The sequence below is a fragment of the Eublepharis macularius genome, chromosome 1, assembly GCF_028583425.1.
Source record: "Eublepharis macularius isolate TG4126 chromosome 1, MPM_Emac_v1.0, whole genome shotgun sequence".
Taxonomy (NCBI): Eukaryota; Metazoa; Chordata; class Lepidosauria; order Squamata; family Eublepharidae; genus Eublepharis; species Eublepharis macularius.
Genome location: NC_072790.1, coordinates 37,132,082 through 37,157,382, shown reverse-complemented (window position 1 = coordinate 37,157,382; position 25,301 = coordinate 37,132,082). Strand labels below are relative to the sequence as shown.

General features: G+C 42.6%; 1 protein-coding gene across 1 annotated transcript in view; it reads left to right on the top strand.

The window, feature by feature from the left end:
• The window catches only part of SIL1 (SIL1 nucleotide exchange factor), a 78,027-nt gene that overhangs the window by 4,189 nt on the left and 48,537 nt on the right, over positions 1 to 25,301 (top strand). The window contains exons 4-8 of the mRNA XM_054995553.1: positions 2,955 to 3,096; positions 6,126 to 6,246; positions 15,799 to 15,907; positions 19,749 to 19,940; positions 23,000 to 23,121. Coding sequence (XP_054851528.1) covers positions 2,955 to 3,096; positions 6,126 to 6,246; positions 15,799 to 15,907; positions 19,749 to 19,940; positions 23,000 to 23,121 — 686 coding nt within the window. The remainder of the gene's footprint in view (positions 1 to 2,954; positions 3,097 to 6,125; positions 6,247 to 15,798; positions 15,908 to 19,748; positions 19,941 to 22,999; positions 23,122 to 25,301) is intronic.

Below are 25,301 nucleotides of genomic sequence, written 5' to 3'. Positions count from 1 at the left end.
CATTAATGGCAGCTGTCCCCTTGTAAAAAAATTTGCTTCAGTGATTAAGTTGAATACGATATTCCTTACCCCAATGTATATTGAATTTTTAGTAAATTGTGGGAAGGAGAAACCCTTTTATATTTAAAACAGCTGTCATCTTATTCAAGAAGGAAAAGAAGATCAAAATCTAAGACAATCTTCAGTTTTACGATGTGTGCTGTATTACTACCGTTGGGTAATGACTATTGTTCCTTTTCCTCCTCTTATTTTCTCTGATCCAAATCTCTCCCACACGTGGCTTTTCCTTCCTTTGGGTTTCAGTTGTGTGTTTGCCTGCAAAAGGAAATATCTCTGTATACAGCTTGAATATGGGGCAGAAGTAAAAAAATTGGTAAAGCATTTCTTCATCAGGTTCGAGATGAGCCTTCTTCATCCCTTTCCTAGGAATTCAGTTTGCCAGCTCTAGTTGGTCAGCCTGTATTGAAGCTAAAATAAGTTCCTTGAACTTATCTATAGAATCTTTATCCCTGCTGTCTGAGTCCGAGGCCTTCTCAAAAATAAAATCCAGTCTTTCGAGATTAGAGTTACAAACTCTCTATAGTTCTGCTAATAGAACTTGTTCTCCCCTAAACTTGGAGATTGTCCCTAATGTAAGCTTCCCAGCAGTACCTTTACCAACTCCTTGCTCCCAATTTATGTAGAGCCTTTTCTCTGGCCAGATTCAATATTCTTCCTTAGCCATTTTATCTGGAAGATTTCATGGGATTCCTTATCATAGCAGGTGTTGTCCTTGTTTGATGGACTGTGTTGAAACTGTTTCCCATGTTCTTCTCCAGTGCTCTTTTTATTTGACGCCACGCCGGGATCTTCTACATCCTATATTAGCCCAACTTTCAGAGTTTTCTGATAATTTTAAAATTTCTGCTTGACAACTCAGATGGGGAAATAACTGAAATAGTAGCAGAGTTTCTCTACAGTGCCATGGCTATATGCCCTGACAAGTAATATTCTGTACTGGTTTTGCTGCACTGTTGCCCTGTTCCTATCTATAATTTTAATCTCATTTTGTATGGAGTTTCTGTATTTAAAATTTTATATTTTATATATGCCAATAAAGGCTTGCTTGCTTGCCTAGGAAGTCTTATTTGTGGTGGGCAGATATCCCAGTTGTCCGATTCTAAATGTAATTTCAAGGAACATATATAATTTAGTGTGTGTATGAAAAGTAACCAGATTTTGGGATTAATTTGGAACCAGGAGATAAGAGGTAGCAGTCACACATTATGAGGAATGTGCTGAGGTCTGGGGGAGGGTCTCCTTTTAGCTTCTCCCTTCTTTTAAAATGTTTTCTACAACCTGCAGATTCTTGTATGAAAATTATTTTAGGTTGCTAAGCATTTTATGCTCTGGGTTTGTAATGGCTGGGTTTCTGGGTTCTAGCTCACTTGGACTCTAGTTAAAGGGATTAGGTAATAGATGATGTGAAAGGCCCTCTAGCTAAGAGGCAAGTTACAAGAGACGAATTACACGAGGACACACATGTGAAGGGAGTCACAATGTTCGCTGGGAAGCTGAGTTTTAAAAAACAGATTGGAAGGCTTTGTCAATTTCGCCTCTCTACAGATCCAGCAAAAATGGCTCCTGTGAGGGTTTGTTTATTTCCTCTTTGCTTCTCCAAGGCCCAATCAATTCCACCTCTCCTATGAGGCCAAGAGGAAATAAACAACCCCCCCTGAGCATCATATTTGCAGGCTCTGTAGAGAGAGGAAATTGACAGAGCCTTCAGATCTCTTTTAAAACTCAGCTTCCTGGCTAACATTGCTACTCCCTTCATGTGAGCGTCCTTGTGTACTTCGTCTCTTGTAGCTTGGCTCTAAGGCCCTGAAGGGCTGCTGGCAGTATTAGACAAATCTGACCTTGATGAACCAAAGGCCTGCTTCAGTATAAGGCAGTTTCATGCATTTGTACAACTCAGTGCATATGTGCAAAAACATCCAGTTCCTTTTTGCAGCCTGTGCTCCTCCTTCCAGCTTGAAATAGGGCTGTCTCTCCCATCACCGTCTTCCTCCATGAAGTAAACTGGAGTGGATAGAGATGGCACAGATCTCATTCAGTTAAGCATGTTGCAGGCTGCAGATCAACAGTAATAATAATAACAACTGCGCTTCTATACCACTCTTCTAGACAGATTAGTGCCCCACTCAGAGCGGTGAACAAGTCAGTGTTATTATTATTCCCACGATACAGCTGGGGAGCTGGGGCTGAGAGGAGTGGCTTACCCATGGCAGTGGTGGGATTCAAACCAGCAGCGTGCAGACTTGCAGCTGAACCACTTCACCACTGTGCTACAGCACAAGCCCCGTGAGCTCTTAATAACATTGTTAGGAGTGCAGTAGAGCCAAAAGACTGAGTTTACCATGGAATGGCCCCTTTCCCCCCTGCCAAACCCACAGTGCTTGGGGGCGAGGGGCGGGAATTGCGATTCAGAAGGGCTTGATTCATGCTGAGAGGGCCATATTCTGTGGCAGGTGAATTTAGCTCCTAAATTTCGAGGCAACCTTAAGTAATACTTGTGTGGGCCAGTGGGCTACAGTGAGGAGCCCACTCCCTTCTTCCTCTTCCATCAGTGAGGCTCTTCTGACAGAAAACACCCAAATGAGGTTCTGTCTCTTTTCCTCTTCTCACTCCATCCCGCTTACTGCATGGCTGTTACTCCATGCGTATCCCACAGTCTTGGGGATCAACTTTCCCAGGGTCAGAAGCTACTGCCGGTGGGTGGAAATGTTGGGGAAGTTCCGCAGCTGTCAGTTCCTTCCAGTGGCCGATCACTGGATCCGTCCCTGTGTATTTAACCAGCTATTTACAAGGCATTCTGATTAGTAAAAAAGTTTGCAGTGTGTAGAATTTTTTTCACTAACAAGTAACTTCTGTGCCGTTGCAAAATAAAAGCTGTATTTTTTTTATTTGCCAAGGAGTTTGCTCTCACAAAAAAAGAAGAGAGCGATTTAAAAGAACAGAACAAGGAAGAGGTAGTGAGGGTGGAGGAGGAAGATCTTGACCCCGAAGATATGGAAGTTTTTTATCCAACACATCAGTGGCAAACAGTCCGGCCAGGTAAGCTGAAAGTGGCTGTTTATACAGATCTTTTGAAACTATTTATTGTATTAATTGGACAACTGGCATGGAAACAAGCAGAGGCTACAAGATGTAACTTAAATAGGAATAAATTTCAGTTCCAAACCCTAGCAGTTGTTGCCAAGGAGCCCCCCTCTCCTGCATCAAGGCCTGCCATGAACTGTGTGTGTTTGAGTTTCCTGCGTTGCTGTTTTACTGCTACGCCAAAGATTGCCTTGCACGTGTGCACTTTTAATACACGTGTCTATTCCCTGCCTGTTTGGACTCTGCTTCACGTGTCAGTCTCCTGCCTGCTTGCTATCAACCACGGACTGTGCCTGTGCCCTATTCCTGCTATCGACTGTGTTGTACAGGCTGTTTTCCTGCCTCCATGGAAGCCTGCCTCACCTGGGCCCTAGCCGCGCTGTTAGCAGCCAGGTGCCAGCCATGGGAACCTCCAGCGAGCCTGACCAGGTGCCCCCCTGGCCAGTTCCCGTCTGGAGCCTCCTGCGGGCCGGTCACTGAGCTTGCCCTCACTACCGGGCAACCTGCTAGCAAGCCCCAGCCATGCCCAGCCGGCAGCCATGTTCCCAGGCAGCCAGAAGACCCAGAGAAACAGCTTGCTGAGAGAAGCCATTCCAGAGAAGCGAGCAGACCACCTCCACAACGGCGAACCTCACCCTGCTCTGCATATCTTAATAGCCGCCCCGGAGAAGAAGCTAAGTGCCGACCATCCCAAGCACTTAGAGAATGCATCTCAAAGCAGCCTCCGCATTGCCCCTCCCTCCTTTGTCCCCTCTTCCCAAGGTGTCACAATAATATAATCAGATTCCTAAAGTGGCCCATCTAGGGTAGTTGTACAGCCATTAAAACCTTTGTTTCACCCATGAGAACCACTAGAGACTGCACCAGCCCCAGGGTACGTTTTGGGGTATTTAAGCTGGTCTCCCAGGCCACATGGTGCACGTGCCATTCCTATCCAGACTCCTTGCTGTCACTCTATTTCGGATCTAGTGCAGGCATTAGACCACCTCATGTCGCTGCTACGTCTTTGCTCTGCGTCAGGATAGTGAGTATACCCAACTTCATCGCTCTCAAGTGGGCTATCCCGCTAATGCAACCGTCTCTATTTTCCTACTCTGTTTTCCTAGCTCTTGTGTGTAACCTTGTATGCGTGTGCTAGTTCAGGCATACGCCACGTTACTTAGTAAAACACGTTGTACCTTTATTTAGTTTGCCTCTTTATTACATGAGCATCTGGAGAGGGACCCCAGTATATATTGGTTAAAAGATCCACACTAAATTTAGTTCCAGACTGCTAGCTAATTCTCCATTCAAATAGAGCAGTTCTGGTAACACAGTTGACTGTATGAAGCAGCCCCCCCGCAACTCCTATTCTGGGCACTGACCCACAGCCATACTAGACTCCTTAGGCAGCGGGAAGGTGCCTGTTCTTTTTAATTGTGAGGCTTTTCAGCCTCAGGGTCCGTTCTGAGGTTGTACCTGCATGCAACAAATGACTCCAGACCCAGGTTGAAATAAAATCTCTTTTGTTTATAAAATACAAGTTACAGAGAGTGTTTGTAAAACATAAAGCACTCTTAGGCAGTAGGCAAGCTAAAATAGATAACACTTGCTACTGCTAGCTAGAACTATCTGACTAAACACTTAAAAGCTTGCTATCTTAGCTTCTTTGACATAGCTTCTTGGCTGACAAGTTCTCACCATTAGGTTTAGCAAAGGAGTCTCTTTCCATGCCAAGCAAGTCGAGGCATCTTCTTGGTAACAGGCATGGAAGCAATCTTCTCTCTAACATGATTGCATGGAAGCAATCTTCTCTCTCCCCATATATTTCCCAGAGGACACTCTGATCAGGGGACAAACAGCTGTTGGTGGTCCCTGGCCCCAAGGAGGCCCGCCTAGCCTCGACTAGAGCCAGGACCTTTTTGGTCCTGGCTTCCACCTGGTGGAACGCTCTGTCTGCTGAAATCAGGGCCTGGCAGGACCTACTATCCTTTCACCTGCCTGCAAGATAGAGTTGTTCTGCCAGGCGTATGGCTGAGGCTGGGCCTCCACCGGCATGGAAAAAAGGGGTGTATAAAACCTCCCTGTGAAGGCTGTCCACCATCCGCTCGCAGGAACGGAGGAATACAAATTTGAAATAAATAAATAAATGATGGTAAAGGAATAATGCCTTAGAGAAGGGCCAGTGTACAGCAGGGAGCCATCTTTTCTGCCTTGCTGATGTGACGCTATCAGCCAAGAGCCAATCAGGGCACACTTGGTTAACTGGCTATGCTAGATGTGTGAAATTAAGGTGTACAGACAGGGGAGGTGAGAGCCAGGCTCCTCAAGTTCACTTCCCTTGAGAGCCAGCAGAGGTCTGCAGGTGTTGGAAATTAACCGGCCAGTGCATTGTTCTCAGCTAGGCTGGAGCTGAGCCTGCAGCAATTTACAGCTGAGTTCAGTGTGACGAGATTTTTAGGTTTGAGTAGGCATGTTCTCTACAGCAACCTATGCCGTGCGTCAGTTTGGGAATTTCCTTGTTCACGAGTAAACCTGTTTGTGAAAATTAATGGCCGAATTGAAAAACTGCAGCAAATAAAATTTTTGCACACAAGTAAAGCGAGGGGAAAACGAAAGCTATAGAAAATGAAGGAAGTGATATAAAATATTATAGTGTTTCAAATTATTCATGTGTGTTTAAAAAATCACACCATGAAACTAAGCTCTGTTTGAGGAATTATGGAATCATATTATCTCTATCTAACTGAATAAGAAAGCAATCCTATATCTAATTTACTTGGGAGCATGTTTCACTGAATTTCAGATGTCTTACTTCTGAGCAAACATGCATGGGATCAGGCTGTAATTTTTGTAACATTGGTGTAAAAATGTGCATGCTTAAATACAGACCAAAAACCATAATCCTGAGCAGAATTTCACTTTTCACAGTCAATGGGTTTGGGGTATGACTCTGTTTGAGATTGCACTTCAAACGCATCGTAAAATCCTCATGTTGTTTGCAGGTCAAGCTGTTCCTGCAGGATTACACGTGCAATTAAATCTTCAGACTGGAGAAAGGCTAGCCAGGCTTCCCGATAACAACGATGAAAAAAGTGATGTGAAAGATACTTCAAAAAATAAAAGGTGCAGTAGCTTAAAGGGTTTTGTCTGTCTTTAAATTGGAAGCTGGTAGATTTCCGATTCTGTTCCCCCTTTCTCTGAAGAAAGATGTTGCAGGTTGGGCTTTTTGTGAATGTTTCTTTACATAGTTCGGCATTCTAGAGTTGCCGGATAACTTGACTCTCTCCAGACTTTCTTTGCATTTTTTACGGTTCCACCTTACTTGGGGTTGGGGGAAACAAACCCTAGTGCTAAAGTTACAATGGCAACAACATTGTTTTCCAGTTATTTCAAAGGGTCTGTAATGCATCAAAGCAGTACTGTTTATTATTTCTAGAAAGCCCATGGGTTCCATTGGTTTCTCCTAACCCCGATATCTTACTGTTCAACTCACTTTCAGGATGGTCGCTGTCACAACATCTTAAAAATCTAAATACTTTAGGCCCAGTGAACATTTGTTAAAGACTAACAAAGGGCCCAGGAAGTGTGAGTTTATCAGGAGGGACCATGCCTCAGTAGTAGAGCAAAATGTTCCAGGATTAATCCCTGGCGTTTCCAGTTAAATGGATCAGGTTGTATGGGGTGTGAAAGATCTCTGATTGGAGAACCACTGTCGGTCTGAATAGACAATGTGGCCTTGATGGACCAGTGGTCTTGTAGTGGACTCATTTATCTGTACCACATTAAAGCGTCTAAACAGTCCAGTTCAGAGATTTATATCTCAAACTCTGGGTAAGCTCAGATAGCTTCAGATAAGGTCTGAAAGCAGAACTATCTCTTGTAGAGAACCTGTCTCTCAGTACAATTTATTTTGTGTGACTTCTTCCTGTTTAACGATTTCCGTCAAGGCACATAGAGACTATCTTCACATTTGAATCTTTATTCTTTATCGAAATAAACTCCAGTCCTTTTGATAAGCAAGGTACTAAAATTTCAAGGCTTATTTAAATGCATCCAATAATTGATGAACATATGCATGCAATGTAAAGTAAATCTCTGAACATTTCTCAATTAAAGCTATGAATTATTTAAAATCAAATCATTACTCTATCTACTATGAAATTACACTGGATTCTCCGTAGAGACAAAAATAGAGAAGAGTCCAGTAGCACCTTTAAGACCTACCAATTTTACTGTAGCATAAGCTTTCGAGAATCACTGTTCTCTTCTTCAGATGCATGTAGAGACACAGACACATATATTTCTCACCTAAATATTCTATATGAGATTTCCTTCACAGTAACAACAACAACATTTGATTTATATACCGCCCTTCAGGATGACTTAACATCCACTCAGAGCGGTTTACAAAGTATGTTACTATTATCCCCACAACAAAACACCTTATGAGGTGGGTGGGGCTGAGAGAGCTCCAGAGAACTGTGACTAGCCCAAGGTCACCCAGCTGGCTTCAAGCGGAGGAGTGGGGATGGGGAATCAAACCTGGCTCTCCAGATTAGAGTCTCACGCTCTTAACCACTATACCAAACTGGCTCTAGTTTTTCATCTAGTTTCTTATCTGGGCATCATCTTTATATTTAAATGACATGTGCTACCTATAAAGATATCTCTAAGATCTTTTACATGTGACAATTACATACAAATGTGATTGATCTTAGATTTGGCTGATTCTTCAGGTTTTCTATCATGTGACGTTCTGCTAAAGCCAAATGTGATGTTATTGTGCACCTGTACCGTAAACTTTATAAACCTTTAGAAGTTGTCAAAAGCTAGATAAGCAGATGGTTAGTAGTCTATTCTAGCAATTTAAGAATAATTAATCTACCTTTGTCTGACTACTTTTAATTATCAAAAGATAAAAGGAACATCTGTGTTTTTACACAACCTGCTAACAAACTACATTAAAGGTTATGCAAAGTTCTCTAGAATGCACGTGCATGACTAGAGAATATGTGATAAAATTGGTATCTCCACAATTGTCTGATTCTGTACGAAACGGATTCATGTGTCCACTTTCCTGTATTCCTTCTTGCCTCTCTTTCTTCAGTCCCTTCTGCCTTGGCTGCCCTCCCTCCCCTTTCTTGATTTGAACAGGGAGTCTTACAAGTCCTTTATTTTTCAGTTAGGTTTTTCTTTTAACCCTCTTCTTACACCCACTGGGTAGATTGCTATCACCAAGAATTATATTCCAAAATAAGTAATTTAAATTTCACTTTTAATAATATCCAAGTGTCAGGCTCCTTCGTGGGACTATGTAGCCCTGAGGATAGGAATCGGATTATAGGATTAAAATTAAGATTAAAAAATAAACTTTAATTTTTTTTCAAGAAGCTTATTGGTTTTACTCTAGTACTTAAACTTGATGGTTTCAAAGATAGTTCTCAGTTCTTAAAGTTTCCTCACATAGGCTCAGTCACACAGATACACACAAACTTTCCCTCTCAAGCGCACACACAGTTTGCCTGTCAAAACCAGAAAGCAAGATGAATGTTCTCTCACAGACACACACAGTTCAGGCTTCCCCACAGGTTGCCTAAATGAACTAGAATGCAAATCTTCTCAGGCTTCCCTACAGTTTACCTGCTTTGCCCAGACCCCAATATTTCTCTCAGAAATGCATAGACACCCTCAGGCTGCACACAGCTTGCCTACTTTGCCCAGACTGAACGTTCTTGCTCTGCTCAGTAACTAAAAACTGCAGTTCACTCCGTCCACACTCTGAGTCATCAATCATCTCACTCGCTCATCCCTCTCTTTCACCCCACTCTTCATTTGTACCACACCAAGCATTTAAAGACACACACTTAAAATCATCACAAGGAGTGTTCGAGACGGGGCCTGCTAGGGGAGAATGAGTGTAATGAAACTGAGCTAGTGTTTTGTTTCGCATTTGTTTCCATTGTGCCTTTTGCCAGGCACCGTAGTCACAGCTCAGCCAGAACTGAATCCCCCCTTCCAATAATTTCCTGCAGATAAAGGGTGGTACTTCTGTCTGCTTCCTGAAAGAACATGGCCAAAGGAGTAGAGGCCCTTTGCACCAGCCATAGTCCTTGTCTGAAAAGCACTGGCTTACGGGATCCATAAAAGTCAGTGCATATGTAGGTAAGCTGTTGAGGACTGGGTATATGTGATGAATGATCCTCTATCTTCTAGAGTCCTCTAGATACTAAGGACTTAACCCTCCTTTGTTTTGTTTTTCCTCTATACTTTTGTTTTTATGATTCAGGCTTCTGGGACTGCTTAGTCTTCTAGTTCTCAGTGAGGGCAGTGCCTGGACTCAGAGAGCGTTCACTTGGCCTTTTATGAGGGGGATCATTGGCTTGAAGAAAACACAAAATAGGTCTAACTTCTCCTTTTATGGGTGCTATGGGGCTAAGGAAACAAACTTTCACACAAATTTAAGAAGAAATTTTTTAAAAACCTTTTAACAATTAATACAATACAACTATTTTTTTCTTTAACTAAAAAGTGCAACCATTCAGAATCTGTAAAACAACGTCTTTGAAAAGGGTAAACAGTTCAACTAGTCTGATTCCACTAAGTGGTAGAGTCCTTTTCACCATCCTTCCAATTCAGAGCAACTGTAACCCAGGCTTCTGTCCTCTTCTTGAGGAATTGCAGCCCTGCAAAAACAATACAGTCCCACTAACACCAACCAAACACAATACACATACACCACTTTGAATCATATTGTTCACAGACAACTTTTGATTACCTTATTCAAGGTGATAAGAGCATATTAATTATTCTTCAACTCCCCAACACCCAGCTTCTTCCTCAGCTGCCTGGCTCTAGCTACTGACTAGAGCCTACTGGGCGACCATTTACCTCATAGGGGTTACATAGGCTTGATGAAAACAACTAAGAAATAGGTTTATTTCAATGGCATGTGTGGCTTGGTTGTCTCTTTGTTTTCCTTTTCTCCAATCCTCTCAGTATTATAGTAACAACAATACTGAAGAGCTGTGAACGCATAACAGTTACAGAGCAGGCTTCTTGTTGGACTGATTTGGACTTATAACATGGAACTGCCACAAACCCACGTCCAACTCAGGCTTAGGCTGACCTTCCCCTACCCTGAGGTAAAACTTATCCTCTTTAAACTTATGAAGCTGTATACTGGTCTGGGAAGCCTCTGGCAGCGTGGTTGATGATAAGTTTCAACTTTCCTTCTTGTCCCACCCTTAGGAAATATTAAAAACGGTTACCCAGCCAAGTCTTAGTAGGGGACAGATCAGGGGTTTGTGCTTTCCTTTAGCAAAAACGGGCACACAAGGCTTGGGGGGGTTCAAAACACAACTGCAGGTTTATTTACAGTAGGGAAGGTCAGAAGGCAGGTAGGCAGGAGTTTGAACTGAAGAAACAGAAAGGTTTTTGTACGGGAACTTCACTGGTGTGAGGCACAAAACACTTGGCACAACACTAGGTTTCTGGCTTCTTTCAGAGGTTGACACTGCTTCACAGATGTTACACTTTATATACTCAAACACAAACACAGCTCGACTTTCCCTCCTCTCCAGACTTAAGGGTGCTCCACCGAGACAAACCCTTCCTAGATACTGGGCAAGCGTTATAGTTATGAGCTATAACCCTGTTCCTGGCACTGAAGGGGAGACTCCTCTCTACCCACTTCCTTGGCCCTCTATAATCCCCAGATCTCTTGAGTCTAAGTAGGCGTTACTGCTGGTTTTCCCCACTTTAGTCCTAGGACTAACAGTGCTTCGTAAACATTACTTCCTCTCACAGAGGATTCTCTGGCTGATCCTCTCTGGTCTAAAGCCAGGCTCCAACCCCCTTTCACTCTCTTGTTTTCTCTCCAACTCCAACTGCCAGCTTCCCCAACTGCCATTTCAGGCTAGCCCCATGGTGGGGTGGGGGGTGGGAAGGAAACATGTCAATCAGAGCTCGCTGACTGGAAATCTAAGCATCTGAAGCTGAGTCCGTCACAGGAACATAAAGACTTTTAACTTCGGTTTTTGACAGGAACCATACCCAGACCTTTATAGCAGAGAGCAGATAGGCTTCCCCCTTCTAAATTGTTTTTGACAGGAGCGGCACCGAAACCCTACCTCTCTTCAAAATGCCTGAAGTCCCTAATGGGCTTCCTGCCTAACTGGCAGGTTCCTAACCCTTCTCCCGCCAACCTCCAACTCTGTCAGTTGGCCAGCAGTTAAACTGCCAAACTCCTCCTTCCTCCTCCTTTTCAACGTTCCAGTCCACCATTTGAACGTGGTTGGCTGAGGCTCCGGGAGGAACTTGAAACCATCTGCCCCATTATATAAGGACAACATGAATGATGAATTTGTTACGATTAGCAATCGGAGGTTTTATTGTTAACCTCTAAGAATTATGTTACCGGTACCTCCTTCTGTTCTTATATTCATGTGATTTATGTGGAGATTTTGTTTCCTTTGGCTTGTGAGCCAGTCACAAACTATCTCAGACTAACTTGCCTCACTGGGTAGTTGAGAGGGTATATCACCCCAAGCTCCCGAAGAAACATAGGATAAAAATGTGATATTGATAATTAAGTGCATGGCTGCGCTCTGCTGTTGTAAATACATGCTTATAGTGAACATTGCAGTAGAGAGTCATCGTTGATACTAGCTTCGGTGTTATTAAATGGAATTCTGATAATAGCCTTTTTCTTTGGAGGGCTTATAAGGTATCCTTTTGGTAGAAATAAAACAGTGCAGGTTATTAAAAGCAATATGAAAATGCATAACACTAAAGCTAAAGATTGGATATGATTATGCGGAAGAGAGAAGCTGATGAAAATTTTTGAATTATGAGCAGTCTCAATGAGATAACCTTTGGGTTGCAAAAAAAAATTAATGGAGAAAAAATTATTAATTAAGTAACTGCAAGAAAATACTTGAGTAGTCCTTTGGTATTATGAGCTGTTGGGAAAAACCCTGTCCTTTTCTACAGCATTGAATAGCTACTCTTTTTGAACAGAGAGATTAGTAGTCCAGGGCTGAGACTGCATTCAGGCTAAAATCACAATTTAAATTTTTTTTTCTTCTTTTATCATCTGTGTTTCTCACTGAGAACCAAGGTGGATTACAGACTTATGAAATACTGTAATAAAGACCTGTAAATACCTACCATAAACAATACAATAAAAATCTAGGTTGATAGGCACCTAGGAGACATCCTTGTTAAACTGTGTGGTAATAATAAGCTGAAAATAAATACATTCTGTGCACAGTATGGTTAAAATCTGAATATCTTTATTGGTGACTTACTGATTTGTATCAGACTTTTGCTTTGAACCGCTTATAAGATGTACACTTGGACATTTTTTTTGTCCTTTCTGATCTTCAACAAGCATGCTTAATACAGGTGGGGGGTTTGTTTAATTTTCTTTAAAGAAAACCTGAAATAGCATGTACACCAACATTCTGGGGAAGAGAATTTGTTTGGAACAGCTTTGGGATATTGATGCTACAAACAAGCCAGATGGTGGTGGTCATGTGTCGTCTTAGTTTTAATCATATAATTACAATGAGCGAAGTCTCTTTTGCTGGTGATATTTGAGAATGGCATTTAGTGAAGAACGAGTAGGGGCTTTCCCCTTTGGTTTTGTTTTGAAGATACGTTCATTCTCTCTCTTGTGAAATTTGTTGACAATGCTTGTTGTGCATAGCTCCAGGATTTTAGTTATTTAGTTTTAGTTATAAAATATTTGACTGCTTTTTCCCTAGGCATCCCAGGGTTCAAGGATTTATGAGTGTTGGGGGAAAATAACACGAGCAGTCGGGGGAAACCACTATTATCTTGTATTCGGGAGCTTTTTGAGATAGGTTGCCGGGCCCTGCAGTTCTTCCAGAATTACATCTCCAGACTACAGAGATCAATTCCACTGGAGAAAATGGCAGCTTTAGATGGTGGACTATATGGCATTATACCCCACTGAGGTTCTCTCCCCTCCCTAAATCCTACTTTCCCCAGGCTTCACCCCCAAATCTCCTGGAGTTGGCAATCCTAATGTGAGATGAGACAGTTGCCCTTGAGAGAGGGGGATTCCCCCCTCCCCAAATTCTGTAGTTAACTTCTAGTAACAACAGCGGTTTTAGAAAAGCACACAATTATGCCTCTCGAACAGTGCAATCCTATGAAGAGTTACTCTAGTCTAAGCCCATTGAAATCAATGGCCTTAGACTGGAGAAACTCTTCTGAGGATTGCACTGTAAAACAATCGATGTAGCTGAATAACACAAGTGCTGATTCTTCTTCTTAAGCCCTATTTGAAGGACTTCCCTTCATACATCTGATGAAGTGGTTCTCCAGTTTACAAAAGTGTATGCTAGAATAAAAACTTCTTAGTGCTTAGGGCTGCTTGCAAATGCCTGTTTATTCAATTGGGTTTGTTGGCTGTGACAGAGGGGGAGGAAATTTCCTCTGCTGTCTCCAGCCAATCCATCCATTGTGCTCCTATTTGCTTTAGAGAGAGTCAGTGTTGTGTAGTGGTTAGAGTGTTGGATTAGTTCTATGGAGACTTGTGTTCAAATCCCATCTCAACAATGAAGTTCTTTAGGTGAACTTGGACTAGTTGTCTTCACTCCCTTCCCTTCACCCTAACCTGCCTCGGGGAGGTTGTGAAGATAAAATGGAGAAGGGAGAACCATGCCGTCTGTTCTGGATTCAATAGAGGAAGAGTATAATAAAAATGTAATAAATAAACTTTTCCCTAGGTTCATTTTTCATAGGATGATTTTCAAGCGCTATCATTTTAAATGCCATTTTGTATCTCTTTCAACTGTGACACCTTGAGGTGGGGTGGGAGCTAAGACCATGTATGAGATCACACAGGCTGCATGGTAGATATGGTGGTGCACTGGGTTTATTTAATTGTACCTGCTACTCACTGTTGGGAGAGATTTAAAAATCTTAAAAGGACCTAACATTGTGTTTCTGAGTTCCTGCTATGTAAGTCTGTGTAGTAAGTATATACGAGAGCTTCATTCTTATCTTTTCAGTGGGCAAGTATAAATGGGATATAGAATTAATGCATGCAAACAACATGTAGTTTCAGTGGTCTGCAGTAGAAGAACAAGATTCAAGTCAGGCTCCCTTTGTATCTGATGAAGGGAGCTTTGCTCTCGAAAGCTTATGCTGTGGAAAATTTTGTTGGCTCGAAATAGCATCTAGAAATACACATCCATGCACATGTACATACTTTAAATCATTGTATTCATTTGATTGGATTTACATTACAGTTGTAAGTTTGAGCTATATGAAATGTAGCCAGATCAGTTCAGATATTCTGAATCTGTTGATGATCCATTATTTACTTCATTTATACCCAACTTTCTCCCCAATGGGAACCCAAAGCATTCTTCTCTCCTGCATTTTGAAATAAGCATTTGAACAAACTTAACCATAATAATAAATACGACACATTAACCTGAACCGAGTTATTAATGGTTCAGCTCTGTCTGAATCACCCATTATATAGCAAGTGAGAGATTGTCGTCTTTTAATGGTATAGACTAGAGATAGGCACGAACTGGGAAAATTCCGAACCATGGTTCGTAGCATTTCATGAACCACGAACTTCCACAAGAGACCCCATCCCCCTGTTGCCTAGGAAACAGATTGATCGGCACCAGGCTGTCTGCAGTGACAAACCGAATAACAAACCAAACAAATGGGCTGAAATTCATCATGGTTCATGAGAAATGAGCTCCCATGAACCGCTGGTTCACAGACCATGAACTGGCCCGGTTCATGACAAAATTTGGTTCATATTTCAGTTCATGTCGCCTCTAGTATAAACCAAGGGCCCTCAACTTCGTTGCGCCTGCAGGCATTTGGAATTTTGAGAATTAGGTGGTGGGTGCCATAACAAAATGGCAGCCATTGGGTGTGAGTCCAGTCACAAAATGGCTCTTTGTTTTGGGGCAAGAGAGATTTTAGGAGGCAAGGAGGAATTGGGCACTGTGGCACCCATAGGAGCAACATTGGGGACCACAGTCTTGAGAGTCATGATCTTCCTCTGATGGTATTTGTTTTCTAAAAAAAAAATTTTTTTGTGGAGCTCTTTCTATAAAAGAGGGTTTGTGTGCCGCAACAGAATATGAATCTTAGCAACTGCTGCTTCTGCAAGCGAGAGTAGGATGTTTGCTCTCCCTTATTTGGAGATGCCCATGATTACCTTTGCATCCTTGTACATGCAGAAGTATATGCTGCAACATCAAGCTACAGGCCTTTCCTCTTCAACATATGAGCAGCAACTGAACCTAAAGAAAAACTCAAGATACATTACCTATTGAAAATGCTTATGCCAAGTCTTAATAGTAAATGTTCCACGGTTCTGACAATACTGTGGAAACAGCTGGTTTTTGCCACAGAGATGTGGCCTTTGTGTTACATATTCCCCCAGGATAGCTTGAAAAAGGGATAGACTTGAAATAATTTTAGTGTGTTTTCAGTTTCTGTATTTGGGTCCTAAAATCCCAGAAGAGAATTAAAACAGCATTGGCTGTATGGCCTGTGGTAAATTTAAAAAGCAGAGGAGGAGGACGTATGTTGCTAGGCAAATGTTTTTATATGTTCTTACAGTGTGGAAAAGTTGTTCACCTGTGTAATGTGCATTTTATTTTCTGCAAGGTTGGGCCCCATAGATCTTGACCCAAGTTCATTTACAACACAAGAACTCAAAAAGGCATTGGCTAAAATGAAGGAAAGCGTGAAGTCGGACGATATGCTGGAACAAAAGGTATTCCTTCAAGAAAACATCGGTTGGAACAGGACTGAAAACATAGCTATGACACGCTTGGATCAGCTTGTGGAAAATAAGACTGATGTAAATCTGGATGGAGAGTAGAGCCCACCATTCAGAAATATGCTACAAATATTTCCAACTTGAAATTGCAAGTTAGATTTTTTTCCAATTGTGTTGCATGGTCACAAAAGTGGAAAATTCAGGCCTCTAACACAGAATCTGTTGCTTTATGTAAAATTTTGGTGATCTCTGCTTTTCACTTCAGTGCGGTTACCCTCTCAAAGGAGGAACCTAGAAACAATTATCTTTTAAGAGTTAGTTGCCCCTTTACCCATCGAAATTTTAATTTTCTTCTCTCTGACCTATGAATGTATCCATTCATTCTGTATTAATGGGTTGGCTGCGGACATTTTATACCTCCTTTTCCCAGTAACCTACTGCGAGCTCCCAAAAGCTGGTGCTCAGGGCCAAAATACACAACACATGTGGCACGAGTTGAGTTGCGGATGCCTACTGTGAGGCCCCGCTCCACCGGCCGCGGCTTTCCCGTGCTCCGTTGTCCCGCCTGGAGCTGACTGGGGGGGGGGGGGGAGATGAGTTCCCTCCGCCTCAGACTGGGCAGGGGCAGTGGTTGCAGCACCAGAGCCTGCCTCCTGCCAGTTGGTCTGGGAGCCTTCGTCTCTCTCTGCGCCCTGCTCCAAGCCAACTCTTCCTCCCTGCCGTCATTGGGACTCCTCCCCTTTATAGTCCTTCTCCAGCCCGCCTCCTGCACCCTTCCCCAATCCCCTCGCATGCCCTTGTTCCCAGCTGTTCTCTTCCCAGCCTGCCTCCCCCCTATTGGTGCTGGCCCCCATCCTTCCCCACTCCCTGCTTGCCTCTGGCCCACCTGTCCCTAGCCTACCCTCCTCCCTGGTGGGCCAGTCCCTTCCCGGGGTGGCTGGACCTCCAGCCGCCCGTCATACCGGGGAGCCCTCCCAGGCGGCTCCCAGCCAATCGTGGGCCGGGGAGGGTAATTCCCCCTCCCGCCTTCCAGCCACGCCTCCTGGGCCCGCCCACACCCTGGCGTGGGCCTCGCCCGGCCACTGGTCGCCGCTGGCCTCCCCGGCTCCAGGAGGCGCCCCCGGCCTGGCTTCCCCAGGCCTGGGCTCAGGCGGCGGGCCACTTCCTTTGGCCTCCCTTCGTGCTGCCAGGCTGCTGGAGGCGTCTTCCTGCCTGCAGAGCAGTCCGGCCACGGCTTCAGCGGTGGCAGTGCGTTGTCCGGCGTCCCTGCCAGCCCTTCTGGGGGCTTCTCCGCCGGCTCGCCACTCCACGGCCACACCCCGTCGGAGTTCTGCCGCCCTGGGGCTGTCGGGCCCACCGGTGAGTGCGTTGGGGGGGCCTTGGCGGGGGCCGGCCTGGCCCAGTCCGGGGCAGGAGGGGCCTGCCCCGGACACCTACCTTGAATTGTAGTCACACGTATGATCAGTGGAACTTACCTTCAGAATGCTCCGTTGCTCTGTTCGGCTCGGGAATACTGCAAGAGGGGGCAGAGGGGCTTCAGGCTTTCTTCCCCTACCAGTTTTGCCAGCAGAAACTGCTGGAGCCTGAAGAAGGGGCAAAGAAGCTCCTCAGTGGCCATTTCTGCTGGCAAAAATAGTACAGGATGGAAGCTTGAAGGCCCTCCTTCCCCCTTGCCATGCTCCTGAGCCGAGCAGGGTAATGAAGAGCTTTGAAGATGGGGTGAAGGTGAGCACTGAAGGTGAATGGACAACTTTGAAAGTGAAGGTAATGGAGAGCTTTGAAAGTGAAGGTAACGGAGAGCTTTGAAAGTGAAGATGACCAACCCTTAAAAGTCAGGTCGGTCAATGACATCCATAACATGACTGGACAAAATATTGCAGGCCTTGGGGGAAAGGCTGCTGTGAATAGAGGGAACTGAGCAAAATCACCCATTCTTGTTCTTTCTCTGCAGCAGCTTTCACTGATGTCAGAAGTTTTGTAGGTGCGATATCTGTGTTTCCAGATTCCTTCTCTTCCTAGCAGCTTACAATATCCCACGGTATTTTGTTTGCAAGGCTCGCATGACTCCGTCAGCTTCACTGAAGAGGCTGCTGGGGGAGGGGGTTGCTGTGATTGTCTTCTGTTCAGTTATTTCCCCATTTTTTCTCCATTTAAGATGGAGATAACTTTTAAAGATTTTTTTGTAAAATTTGAGGAGGGCTAAAAGAGAACTGTTCCATCCTTTGACCAGTTCTTGCCATTAGATTGCCTTGCAGGAAAATTTCTGGAACTATTGGGAATACCTGGCCTTTTGATCTACAATGCTGAACGTTATTGTACTCGCCCAGCTGTTCTTTTCTAATTTACTTGCAGTTCAGCCCAATAGACGCTGGGGAGCTAGACTAGTGGAGATACAGTACAATCCTAAACAGAGTTAAGCCTTTCTAAGCCCCACTGCCTTCAATGAATTTTGAAGGGTATAATTTTATTTAGGATTGCACTGCAAGTCATTCTTCAGGTCTCTTCCTACCAAGTATTTTCAGTGGGATCTTGAGCTACCTGCAAAACTGGCTCTTCATTGTCTTCTGCAGTGGGGGCCTGGATGCTAAATCAGAGGCTTGTTTAAGGACCTGGAAGAGTCCTGCACATGGCTTGAGTAATAGGCTGAGGTCCTTGGGCTGGCTTCAGTTTTGCCTTCTGCCCGTGGACACAAGGAACGGCAGCTTTCACCATTCCCCATTTCCCACTGCAGACCCATAACTCCCAATGCCATTCCTGAAGGTTTGATGTCCCCTGAGCAGCGTTTTAGGAAGTACGGTGGGCGGCAGTAGAAAAGGGGAGTGGGAAAGATCCATTCATCCAAAAATTGATGCATTGTTGGTTAGATCCAGACTGAAGCTCTACTTCTAGAAATTCCTGCTTGCTTGTAGGACCGAGCATCTCCTGAGGTTTGATTTGCGGGAGCTACTGAAGGAGGCAAATTCACAAAGGAAGATCAAAAGGGAGGGATAGATGTTTACCGGCGAACTATCTGTTAAGCATTTTAAATTGTGAGCTCTCTTGGCAGAGCTATGAATAAATAGAATGTAGATTGGTAAGTAATGAGGACTTCTCGCTGACTGTAAATCACACTCCTCGTCCATTAAGGCAGCATTGTAGTTATTTCACCTTAAAATCAACTCCACCTCTTAAATCAATATTGAATGTGCAAGGAGGTGACCTGTACACATGAACCGCGTAACACATTGACCTGGATTCACCAGTGCGTTTCCACGGACAGGATTTCTAGCTGTAGAGTGTGACTGTCCCACCTCCCCTACCTTCCTGCTGCAGTCCAAAATGGCCTCCCTGAAATGCTGCTTCGAGGTGGGGTTGGGACGGACTCCAAGAATGGGATAGTTTAGGCTGCAGCGGGCTGGTGGTGGTGAAAAAGTCATGTTTTTGCAGGTCTGTAGAAACGCTATGGTAAATCCCGCCCACAAGGAGGGAATTTGTGCGTACCATTGTACAGCCCACCTGAGCGGGATGTGCCCCCAAGCGAAAGATCTCTGTTTCCTGAAACAGAGCTGTGGAATAGCGTGATTTCCGTCCCGATACACTGCAGCACTCATTGGAGAGGTTAAATGCGCAAACGAGAGATGAAAGATAATGCTAGGCATTTATATCCGGCTGCATAATTAACTGCACAATTACAACTGCTCATGTTTGTGTTTAATGGAAATTACTCATGTATACCGAAAGATGCTATTGCTTTGACAGGCCTTTTTTTTCCAGAAGCAAAATATTGGTAGGAATTGGTGTTTATCTTTTTCAAGAAAATGCTATTTTTGTTTTGTTTTTCCTCCTCCTTTCTCAGGCTCATCAGGAAGATGTCAGACGAAGGTTCCGTCCTATTGAAAAACTTAAGGAAGAGTTTAGGGAGCTCAATATGCAGCTGGAAACGGATTTTGAAATTATGTTTAAACTAATCAACAGATTCAACAGTACCACTTCAACGCTGGAAGAGAAAATAGCGGCACTTTATGATCTTGAATATTATGTTCATCAGGTAAGAAGATTTTTTTTAAAAAAAGGACTAGCAGCTGTTGTGCTATATTCTGGAAAGGAGGAATCATAAAAATAGATTTAACTCCATACCAGATGTTATGTAATTGGGGTGCTCTGTTTATTCACAGTTGACATTTTATCAACACAGGTGTACATGGTCATAAGGGGGTAAATGTTGTGCATGAAGTTGTACATGGACTTGTCCTGATTCATAAAGTCTGTGGATGGTTTGATACCCATTGTGCTTACCCTAAACTGAATTTAAGCTTTTTACTCAGATAGGAGGGCTGTATTGTAGGGAGGGGGTTTCAGATGCACTGTTAGTGAGGTAGAAACCATAGACTTCACCACTATGTTGTATTGGATTCCTGCTACTGCTACGTCTTTGTGAACTTAGTTGTATCTATTTCCCCTATGGCATTGTTCATGGAAATGTTCTTGATATTGACTGTACTAATTTCACACTGTAATCTGCCTTGAGTCTTGGCAGATAAATAAAATAAATAAAAATTAAAGCTTACCATTCTTGTTAATACACAGTTAGTTTGGTAAATCTTTCAGTCAAATGTCTCAAGTTCTCTTTTTCTTTCTTCCTAAGTGATGGTATTAGCAGTCGACCTCGACCCTCACATTAATAGGAAAGCTTATGAATATAGCTATATCATAAACTCCTTTCCTCATGTGTTTTAAAAGCACAGAAATGCTGCCTAGTGAGGCAGGAAATCATTGCCCAACCCCCAGGCGAAAGTTGGAAAATAACTGGCACGTGAGTCATAAGCAAGACTGGCTATCAGCCCCACACCCTGGAGATGTTATGCTAATATAGATTAAGATCATATGCCAATAATCAATACTGAACAATACTAGGCCTAGCTTCTATACTCTAGATGAACTTTTAAACTTTGCATGAACTTTCAGTGTATTTTTTCTATGTATAAGGTAATTCAACAGGTGTGCTTTCATCCTTTGACAATTAATTAAAATAGTGGACTCTACCGAGATTGATGTTCCTCTATCAGAGATTCAACCAATGGTGATCGTCCAACTTAACTTTTCCTGACACTTGTTGGAGATTTGTAGTTTTGTTGTGCAGTACAGATTATGACATAATTTTTTAACTAATTGGAAGGCTGTACTATGAAATTATGAATATTCACTGAAGTGTCAAACCAATCAATATTTGTTTGTGCTATCATGTGAATAGACCCTAAATATTTGCATATGATTAGGTATATCATTGCAAACACAGAAAGAATAAGCAGGATACTGATGGAAGAAATCTCTTGAGAGAATCTAGGTGAGAAACTATTTCTACCTATGTATTTCATAGAAACTTTGAGCAATGTAAACTTAGGATTTATTGAGAAATGTTAGTGAACTTATTTCTTATTGCCTTTCTATGTTCTGTTGTTACAGGATTCATATTAATAGCCATTTATATTTTGATTGCTTGCTTCATTAAAAAACTAGGGTATATTTTCAATAAAGTGAAATAAACTCTAGATTAGTGTCTGTGTGTTTGATAAGGAGTTGCAAAGCAATATTGAACCCTATATAAATAAATGTACTGATAAACAGCTGGTTCAAAGAACTTATCTGTTTGACAGGTCTAAAGACTAACTGCTTTCTGCTTCCCCGGAGAGAGATCCATCTTTCTCTTGGCAAGTTGAAACTTGGTTTTAGACACGGGATCTGACTCGTTACAGAGATGTGCTAAGATCTTAAGAAAAAGGGTCTTCCAGGAGTTCCTGAATTAATCACCTCCACACCCTGCCAATCTTCTCTTATCCATTCTCCCAATCTGGGCTATTCAGGGATCTGTTAAGCTCCGCCTTCCAGCCTTCGTGGTTCATCAAGCACCTTTCTACCTTTAGTAACGCCAAGGAAGGTTTAATCAAACCTTTCCGATTTTATTGTCTCTCTTCTGGAGACAGCCATTAAGTTACTGTTTTGGGGCAGAAGATGCCATCCTGCCCCAGGGTATGTTTCACAATATAATTGGGCTACCCTTTGACATAGTTGTGTGTGCATATTCTTGAACACATGTCTGAGCCTCTCTCTCCTCCTGCTGCGAAATGCTAGTTTTTCAAGCTGCTATCTAGACTGGTAAATATCACCTGACCCTGCACTCCTCTCCATTTTCCTCCCTGTTTTCTAGTTAGCTCTTTGTGTACATGCCATTTCCTATGCGTTTGCTTTTGCTATCCTTTCAATAAATACCATTCCTGTTGAACATCCGCTTATTTTTATTAAGAGCTCTAGAGGAACGATCCTTTTGTACATAAGTGGAGATCCTGCTAGTTTCCCCCTCTTGCTGCTTCTAATTCTTCCAACTCACAAGGAGATCCCCCCCCCCATTTAGGGTAACAGTGGGTTTGTAGTCAATAATACAAATACGATTAGACCTCAGATACTTTTGTCTTAACTCTGCTAGCAATATTTTATTTTTTAAAATTGCATATGCAACTCACCCAAGTTCCGAATAATGACTTTCTAAAGAACGGAGAGCTTTGTTTTCATTTGATAGTGTTGTTCCTTCTACTAGAAATAATTATCTAGGGAAGATTTTAAACGCGTTGTTTGAATTTGCAGTTGATTCCATCTGTATTTGATGGTAGCTGTAATAGTCACCGTTATTTGGTCTCTGCAAATGTGAAATGCCTTGTTTTTTTTTAAGTGAGGCAATTTTGTATTACTTGAGGCAAGAGCTTTTTTTTTGGTTTTTGCCTATTAAAGCATCTTAAAGTTACTCCTTGAAGGTAGCTAAAAAGCACGTTTGGATGTAGATTTGTATTTTTAAATTCTTAATGGAAAGACACAAACCAGTTTTTACGCCTGATCTGACATCAGCGCCCTGCCCACACACAGAATGATAACAGCCTGTTTGCAAAGTGAGGTACTAATCCAATGTCTGATGTAGGTGCACCCTACATCAGCTGTTGGATTTGGTTTTTTGGAGGGAGAGGGGAGAAAGGCTTTATTGATATGGTGGCTTGATGACCATCTCTCTCAGAAATCAATCAATACTTTTAAATGTAATTTTCATGCATTCTTTTGTAGGTGGATAATGCCAAAGACTTGCTTTCCCTTGGTGGCTTACAACTTCTGATTAATGGGCTGAATAGCACCGAGCCGTTGCTGAAGGAATATTCATCCTTTGTCCTGGGAGCAGCTCTCTCTAGGTGAACTTCTTTATTCTGCGTGTTGTGTGTGAATCTGGCTGAAAGGAAAGATTAACTTAACAAAGGAGGCAGTATTGGGCCGCCTGTTGGACAGAATGGGTGCAGATTCTGGGGGGGGGGTAGAGTGTGGCCAGCTGTTCGATGGGCCCATTGTCAGAAGAGGTCAACCTAGAAGTGGTTAGACCTGTCCTGTGGTTGCTAGGCAACCTCACGGGACTTCTCATCTCCTTTCGAACTGGGCTCAGTGGCTGTCCAGCAGCTGCAGGGTAACTGCAAGCAGTGGAGAATTGACTCTATCCCTATAACCAGAGACAAGTTTTTAGGGTGCTAGTTCTGACAAAAAAGAAACAAGACCATGGAGTTAACACTTCTTGCCAATTAGAAGGTAATTAGGTTAAAAATAGGCATTGCTGAAAGGATTCCAGGCCCTTCAAGGGGGAAAAAAAAGAAGCAAATCAGAATATATGCTGCCTTTGGGAATATAATAAGAATACCTTTAGTAATACCTTTATCTTTAGTACCATTCAGAGTGCTCAAAAAGAGACTCGATAGTTTCAGAATTTAGAAGTCTCAGCAAAATGGAGGGACTTTTTAAAAGCACAGTTCAAAAAGAAAGCAAGATGACAAAGAAAAACTGCCTTGCAAAATAACCGTAGGGTGTATCACTGTGGGTTCTCTAGATCTGCCAGTCTCCTGCTGGGACCTTAGATAGATGTCGAGGAGTTCTGAGTTGTTTGGCTAAAATTTCCCAAGAGGCCGAAGTCGTAAGTGCCTTGCAGCCCTCTCCTCTGAAGTACTCCTGTGAATTTGAACTCGGGATCTTGTATTCTGGCCTGATGGTTGTAAGCTATCATTTATTGGGGCACAGGAACGTGCATAGTGAAGTATGTCCACTAATATCAACATGTTTCCTACTTTAGGCTGCAGGAAGTTCCTCCAGTCCAACAATGAAATCCTAAGTAGAGTTAGACTGGAGTAACTCTGCTTAGGATTTCACTGTCAGTTGCCTTTCTCTAACTTTAGTAATTCTTCTGTTGGAGGTAGAGTAATAGTTCATTGCACCACACTGTGGAAATGTGTACAGGCATAAGTAAATGGGATTCTGTGTGTTGCTGCTTGATTTTATTTCTTTATTTAGAATATTTATATAATTGGCTTTCTCTCAATCGTCTCAGGATCAAGGCCAGGGATCTTTTTAGATAATCATTATCTACACATTTTAGATATGCATTGTCTACACTTGTGCGTTGCATTACTTTTGAGATAGGCCTGTGCTCTATTTGAGATTGATAATATAGTCAAATTAATACTCATCCATTAACTCTTCTTTGTTGTTTACATTGTCTCAGAATACTTTTTATTTTATTAATAAGATTAAAAAAGAAAGTAAAGAAAAAGAATTGAAAGAAAGAGGGGAAAAAAGAGAACAACATTAAAAAACAAAGAAAAATAATACATATTTCATTTTCCCTTTTTCTCTTTCATTTTCTCTTTCATTTTCTTTTCTCTTTACAAACATTATACTTGTAGTTTTGATACCTCCAAAATTTACCTTTTCTGTACTGCCCCCTTCTATTTATTTTTCCCAAATTTATCTTCTTAGAAATCAAATCCTCAAATCATCAATTCATTTTTTCTCATCTCCCGCAGAAAGTCAATAAGGGCTTTCCAGTTAACCGTAAAGGTAGACCTGGGCCGTTTCCACACTACTTACCTTCATCCAGAACGCTGTGGAATGTCGCGAAAAACCACGGAAGATAGCGTCTTCTCGCACGAGTTTTGCATGATGTGGCACAAAATTTGCACGAGAAGACGCTATCTTCTGCATTTTTTTCACAACGTTCCGGATGAAGGTAAGTAGTGTGGAAACAGCCCATATTTTATCTCTTATCAGAGCTGTAGGTTTAGCCACCTCTGCTAACTCCATCATTTTCACAATCAAGTCATCCGTTGAAGGCAATACTGTACTTTTTCATTTTTGCTCATATAAAAGCCTAGCCGCTGTCATATGTAGAAATAAGATACCATGTTTATTTTCCAACTGTTTGTCCATCAGTTCCAACAAAGAGGCTTCTGGTTTAAGTTGTATATTGATCTTTACAATTTTCTGTATTATCATATGAGTTTGTGACCCAAATTTGTTTGCTTTCAGACCAGTCCAACAAAGATGATAAAATGTT